This window comes from Dendropsophus ebraccatus, chromosome 11 (genome assembly GCF_027789765.1).
Source record: "Dendropsophus ebraccatus isolate aDenEbr1 chromosome 11, aDenEbr1.pat, whole genome shotgun sequence".
NCBI lineage: Eukaryota > Metazoa > Chordata > Amphibia > Anura > Hylidae > Dendropsophus > Dendropsophus ebraccatus.
This window is the reverse complement of record NC_091464.1, coordinates 51,843,836-51,851,275: the sequence shown is the minus strand read 5'-3', so window position 1 is coordinate 51,851,275 and position 7,440 is coordinate 51,843,836. Positions and strand designations below refer to the sequence as shown.

At 46.8% G+C, this 7,440-nt stretch overlaps 1 protein-coding gene across 1 annotated transcript in view; it reads left to right on the top strand.

Moving 5' to 3' along the window:
- Window positions 1-303: 303 nt before the first annotated feature.
- RNF43 (ring finger protein 43) overlaps window positions 304-7,440 on the top strand; it is a 50,565-nt gene continuing 43,428 nt past the window's right edge. The window contains exon 1 of the mRNA XM_069944446.1: window positions 304-998. Within this exon, the coding sequence (XP_069800547.1) occupies window positions 768-998 (231 nt within the window). The 5' untranslated portion in view covers window positions 304-767. The remainder of the gene's footprint in view (window positions 999-7,440) is intronic.

Genomic DNA, 7,440 nt, shown 5'->3' with positions numbered 1-7,440 from the left:
ATAGCTCAGTGGGCTCCAACCTGTAGTTCCCCAGCTATTGCAAAACCACAACTTCCAGCATGCCCTGACAAGAGAGCAGTGCTGTAGTCCACAGAATCTAGAGTGCAGGTGCCCCCTGTGCCCACCACCCTGTGCCCACCCTAGTGACACACAGAGGGGGCAGGCTGCAGCGGCAGGCGGGGAGCTGCCATCTGTCGGCCGGGCTGCAGAGGGAGTCTGGGAGCCAGCAGAACCACATTCTCCAGCGAGGGGGGAGGGGAGGGGATCGCCTGCAGCTGCTCCACCCTCACTTTGTGTCAGCAGGTAGGAGCACAGCAGCAGCTCAGTCCCCGGGGAGGGAGCTCAGTGTCCGGGGAAGCCGCGTCCTCTCTGCCAGTGCCGAGCCGGCCGGAGAAGTTGTGCCCGGGCGCCCGGAGCGGGGGTGGGCAGCCAGAAGGGGCCTGTGCTGGGTACACTGAGGAGGGGGCACTGCCCGGCTACACACGGCCTCATCTACCTGTGCGGCGGCGGGAGGAGGAGGAGGAAGGAGAAGAGGAGGAGGAGGAGGGCGCCGGGCTCACTGCCCACCACGCTGCTGCCGCTACTGCTGGGATGCTGCTGGGCATGGGCAAGGCTGAGCCGCCCTGGTGCCACCAATGAATGGAAGTGACTGTGCTGTGAGCTGCTGCTGAGGATTACGTGACAGTTCAGGCCATGGATGGGGGGCCCCTGCCCTGGGGGTAGCGGCTGGCACTGCTGGCACGCAGGCTTCCCGGGACTGGCTATGGATGCCTGCTGCTGGCTGCTGCAGTATGACTAGAGCCCGGCCGCAGCTGGTATCCCTCTGGCTGCTGCTCCTGGTCCCTCTACAGGCGAGGCTGGCACTCTCTGAGCTGGAACACAAGCAGAAAGCCCTGGTCAAGGTCTACCCACTCAGGATGGAGAGCCCAAACTTCACCGTGGAGGGAGTATTCGCCAAGGTGGCAGATGTGAGCCCAGCCGAGGGCAGGTTGTTCCAGGTGAGTGTGACCTGGCCTCCTCATGTGATGGGGCCTGGCAGTGCCAGTGCCCACATGTTGTTACATGTATGCCAGCAGCAACATCAAGGTGGTGTGGGCACAGTTGTGGTGTGTGCTGCCGTGTTGTCAGAGGTGAGAACCAGGGCTGGCGTAATAACTAGGTAACATGAAAGGAACCTATTAAATGCCATGTTCACCCAGGATGTGGGTGGCATTACACGCTGATTAGCCTACCGTCACTACACTATAACCCAATGGTGCCAACTTGGGCACCACCATAATTGTCCTTAAGATTTCCAGTGATCCTATCAGAATGTTTGGCGCCGAAGACCTGAAGATTATCATTACCCATCAGCACGTCTGTGAATGTAATCGCCAGGCAGTGATAACAGCGTGCTGGGTAATAGTGACCTTCATATAAAACCTACCACAGCAGATAGATAGGGCTGCCTGTTTACACTTGTGCCATTCTTCCCGTCAACACATCGGACACCATTATAAGCCAGTGAAGGGCTATTGGTGTCTCCTTCACGACCGATTTGGCGTTTTTGTTTATTTGCCTTTACGGCAGAACAGTCAATCTGGATTGATAACTGGGTTGTTGTCACACTTGTGTTATTTGCTTTGTGTCGGGTTCTGGTATCTGTGTGTCCAGATGGATCCATTCCTATCAATCATGGCGCCATTATGAATGGAGACCAAGACTCTGGCGTGCTAGCCTATTGTAACGTCATATATAAAGGTGGTCTTGTAGCTTAGTTGTATAGTGATCAGTTCTAACCTGACAGGACCATTTATAATATGTACAGCCTCTGGAATTTTTATTTTATTTCTGAAGAAGGTTTGCGTCCGTTTTATCCAGTCCTGGAAATCCTCAGCAGCAACGCAACACGATCTCCTTTCCTGAAAGTTTACACTGTATCTGTGTAGGTGGCGGCATGAGTCTGGTGTTTAGCTTCCATATTTACAGTGGTATCCATAATATTTACCCTAGTACTCTATACTATAGTATATAAACAACTCCTAAAAGTTTTACAACACCATATGCGAGGTCAGGAGGCAGTTCTAAAGTCATGTTAGACCTATGGAGGAGTCATTGGGCAACTTCACCAATAGCAGCTGGAATAAGGATGGATATAATTTCCATTGCAGCGTTATGGTATAAATGCTGTATACATGGATGTGCACTTTGATAACCCACACCTGAAGCCACCTTGAGGCTATGTTCACACTGCGTATGAGTCCGGACGCATTTCATACGCCGCCGTACATGTGCGGCTGACACTACGGGCGTGGGAAAAAACGACATGTGGCCGGATGCGTACGAACCGCGAACATACGCCCGTAGTACAGTTATGCTTCCCTAGCTTGTTTTGAAGCGATCTGAGGCAGGTCATTTACTTGGAAATCTTCGCCCAGCCCCGTAAACCACACACAACCTTTTGGATCGAAAAATCAAGTTCAATTTGGCTGAAATAAGTACTTTGTACGGGACCGCATGGAAATCCACGGCCGTGAGTTTCAACATTTCCGTCTTGGTCTTGTTCATTTTTCATAGCGCCGCATACGATCCGGCCGTAAGCTCATACGTAGTGTGCATTGTGTGGGCTTATATCGTATACTTTCAAGCGAACGCATCAAACTCAAAACTACGTGCGTATATTCGCGGTTCGCACTACGGCCGGACTCATACGCAGTGTGAACATAGCCTTAAGGTGTGTTCACACCTACAGCATCCGCAGCAGATCTGCAGCAGATTTGATGGTGCTGATTTGATGCTGTGTTCAGTTATTTGAATGAAATCTGCTGTGGATCCGCAGCAGAAAATACGCTGCGGATCCGGTAAGTGTGAACGTACCCTAAAGAATGTTTGAGGACGTTCCTTAGGAAGTAGCTCCACTGTGTGATTTTTCTCCCAGTCGCCTAATACAGTCCTAAAATGGCCCCTATAGTGAGTTACCTTTAACCTAAAATATGTTATACTTTCCCAGGGTTGTGCAGGTTTCTCTGACTGTAGCAGCCAGTCAGACCACTCTGCCGGCCAGTTTGATTGTTTTAGTAGCCAAGCTGTAAAAACTTAGACAACAAGCAATATATTCTAGACGTACTTGCTTCCTGTGATCTGTGTTTTCCGGCACAGAACTGTAATATAAAAGTTCGTTCTCGGCACTCACCATAATGCTTCAAAATTTTTATTGTAGAAAAAAAGTCCATAAAAAAAATACAACGGCAACAGGACATTTCGGCTTGAACGTCCTGTTGCCGTTGTATTTTTTCGATGGACTTTTTTCTACAATAAAAATTTTGAAGCATTATGGTGAGTGCCGAGAATGAACTTTTATAATACTGTTGGGATTTTTTGCTTACCACCCTAGACACAGAAGTACCGTCTAAAAGACTTTTTTTCCCAGAACTTTAAAATAGACTATAGACTGTAATAGCACTTCTTGTTAAACAAAATATTCATATTATTTATATAATATATATATATTATTATTTATATTAAAATTTAGGAGACAGCGGATAATTCATCTAAGGGCTCTGTTGCCGACCCCGGATGCATATTTTTTGTTGTAGTACCTTCTGAAGGTTTTCAAGTTGTCTCCATTCTGCACCAGCCACCTCCAACCTGTTGCTCTCCAGTTGTTGGAAAACTACAACTCCCAGCATCTCTATGAGCCTTTGGGCCCTATTCCACTGGACGATTATCGTTCAGATTATCGTTAAATCGTTTGAATCTAAACGATAATCGTTCGTTTGAATAGCAGTTAACGACTAACGACCGAACGAGAAATCATTGATCGTTCAATAAGACCTGGACCTATTTTTATCGTTGCTCGTTTGCAAATCGTTTGCATTGAATAAGACATCATTCGGTCGTTCGCAGTAGTGACGAACGCAAATAGCGACGACAAGACGACCGCAAGAACGATCATAAGTAACGATTATCTTTCCATGTAAATGGGCGAACGATTTCAAGACTTTCGTAATAGCGGTCGTTTGGATCGTTTATCGTTAACGATTATGCGAACGATAATCGTCCCGTGGAATAGGGCCCTTTGGCATGCTGAGAGTTGTATTTTTGCCACAGGTGGGAGATCACTGTACTATAAGGAGCAGGTAATGTGGGCTATTTAACAATCCCTTGTGATAATCCTGGATATAAATGATGTAGACATGATGCATACAGCTCGGAAGACCCCACATCGGCACATTGGATGGCAGCATGCATTGTAGGGTCCTGGGAACTTTCCTGCACTCATACATATTAATGGTTACTGGTTAATGGAGACTGGTGCATGAAAATGTATGAGGAATTTGCTGACAATTATTTGCTCTTCTACGTTATTGACCTTTAATTGGTTCAATCAAAAAGTCTATATTTTTGATTGGAATATTACTGTAGATGGGCAGATCATAGCTGAGGACGCCCCCCCCCCCCCCAGTGCTGTCAGAACAATACTGTACATTTACATGCAGTAAGTATAGTTTCCCTGGAATCCCATACACATGACCTCTCCACCGCTCTGTAATAAGCAGCAGAACCCCCTGTAATCCTATCATTCTTATAATGAGGCACAGAATAACTGATTATACAGATTACTCAAATAAAATTGCCACTGAAGAGCAGCTTTATCAGGCCACACAAGCGCCTCTTTGTCTCAGTTTGATGATTCTATATTTTCCTGTATAACATTACATCGTGTGCTAATTTTATCTTTTCTTGAAGATGTACCATCTCGGCTATTTAGGGAATATCCATAGGGTATGAGATATCTGAGAGAGGTCCTCGTGCACCCACTATCTATCTATGTGGATGGAGAGAGGGTCATGCTTGTATAGCCCCCTTAGTTCACATGTATGGTGTTCTGGAAACATCCGAGCTCACTTTTACAGCATCTTGTTCAATACAATGACTGGGAAGCCCTGACCTGGAGATGGGTGGGATCGCCTCATTCAGGTCATATCTTCTGCATGTCTAACATGGGAATAACCCCTTAAAGGGAACCTGTGACATTGTTTTCAGTGGTCTGTCACTTGATGCAAAATATTCAGTAGTTTACAAGCCTACAGAAAAGCACAGTACATGGCCAGTGTCGGCAGAGAAGAGTCTGTGTAATGGTATTTTAACTCAGGAAAATTATGCTTTAATTTCCACCTCAACAGTGCTTTTTCATAGTGTGAGGTGCTGCTCACTGCCTGGTAAAGTGCAGGGTCCCTCTCTGTCTGTGCCTGTCATTGACACAAAGCAACGACTCCAAAGCAGAGACTTGACTGGTAATGGCAGCCCTACATTGGCTTTATACTTACCATAGATAAAGGGTCTGCATAATGGCATTATCAGGGTCACATGACCGTGATCTCCCATACCATTTTTCTAGTGGGAAGTGTAACTAAACATGGAAAGTGTGGGGGAGCTGCTTTGCAAGAACAGAAGAGATGAGAGCCCCTAACCCTCCTGCTCCTCCTCCAGCATCTCTGGGCTGAGGTGAGAGCTCCTGATCCTCCTCTTCTCACAGCATCTTCTAGGCTGTCCGCTTATTATATCACCTCCTGTCCTGTCCACTTGCTTACACATATGAGGAGTGCTGCAGTCTAGTGTTGGATTACTGCAGGTGGAGCAGTATGTATTGCTGTATTACCTTGTGTTGGGTTACTACAGGTGGAGCAGTATGTATGCTGCATTGCAGACTTGATGAAGTTCAAGTGGAGCAGTGCGGTGCTGGTTTAGAGCTATTATTAGGGGGATGTTAGGAGATGTTATGTTTATCACATTGGTGGAATTTGGCACAGAGCAGTAGTATGTGTTTTCATGGTGTGGTCACATGGCCACACCATTCAGCATGGACCAATCAGGACTGACAGACTGCAGGGAGTAAGAAGGAATGAGCAGGGCAGAAGTGGGCACAGTATAGCAGCACTCTCTGCCTGGGGAGAGAGGGGTTACAGCTATGGAGAGATTACCTCCACAGTCCTGTCCCCTGATGTAAGCCCCAGCCTGAAGTTGATCTGCTATGATTTGGATGGTGAGGGAGAGTTCCTGGGTCAGAGTACAGTGCAGTAGACCCCACTATGCAGACCATGCCCCTCCCCCACTCGTGCTCCCACCCAGTACAGGGAGCTCCTAAACCAAAGCAATGCCCTTAAACCAAGTCACAATTTTGAAAAACTCTGAGCTCTTGCAAAACGCTCTGAATCCAAGTTACTCTTAAACCAAGGTACCACTGTACATCCTATAAGAGGGATATTGTACTGGTTAATCTGTTTTCCATTATTTACACTGCAGCTCTGCTTTTACTGGTTAGCTACTGGAAACAAGCACAAGCTCCCCTGTAAGAGTATATGCACACTAAGGAAAATCAGCGGAGAACTTTAAGTGGATTCCGCTGCGTACCCCTGCTTGAAGTTCCGCCTGTCCCATGTTGTCCATTCTATGGTCAGGCAGATTCAGCTGTCCTCCCAAAGAATTGACATGTCTGCCTTAGCTTAGGGCCCTATTCCACCGGACGATTATCGTTCAGATTATCGTTAAATCGTTCAAATCTAAACGATAATCGTTTGGTTGAAATGCAGTTAATGATTAACGACCGAACGAGAAATCGTTGATCGCTTTATAAGACCTGGACCTATTTTTATCGTTGCTCGTTCGCAAAACGTTCACATTGAATAAGACGTCGTTCGGTTGTTCGCAATAGATACAAGCGCAATAGCGAATAAATAGCGAAGAAAAACGCAATCGCAATTACGATCATAAGTAACGATTATCGTTCCATGGAAATGAGTGAACGTTTTCAGGTCTTTCACAATAGCAGTCGTTTGAGATCGTTAATCGTTAACGATAATGCAAACGATAATCGTGGAATAGGGCCCATAGAGTGGAGCCTATGGGAAGAGCGGAACTTCTGAATGGGAGCAGAGGGGAGGGAGGGGGTAGCGACGGAATCCACAGGAAGTTGTTTACATGGATTCTGTAGTGTGCACATACCTTAAATCAGTGCGTGGAGGGCTTATTTCAATAATAACATGTAGAATAATTCTAAAATATAAGTAACTTAATCATTAGTGAGAAAGAGACAGGGAACTGTGGCTCCAATACAGTGGTAAATGAGCCTCCTTAAAGGGGTTATCCAGCGCTACAAAAACATGGCCACTTTCCCCCTACTGTTGTCTCCCCCCTACTGAAGTAAATGGAGCTTAATTGCAAACTGCACCTGAACTGGAGACAACAGTAGGGGAAAGTGGCCATGTTTTTGTAGCGCTGGATAACCCCTTTAAGGGCTCGCATGGAGATCCTATGGGAGCGAGCATAGCTCTACATAGCCTGGAGATCCTATGGGAGCGAGCATAGCTCTACATAGCCTGGAGATCCTATGGGAGCGAGCATAGCTCTACATAGCCTGGAGATCCTATGGGAGCGAGCATAGCTCTACGTCTATCTACA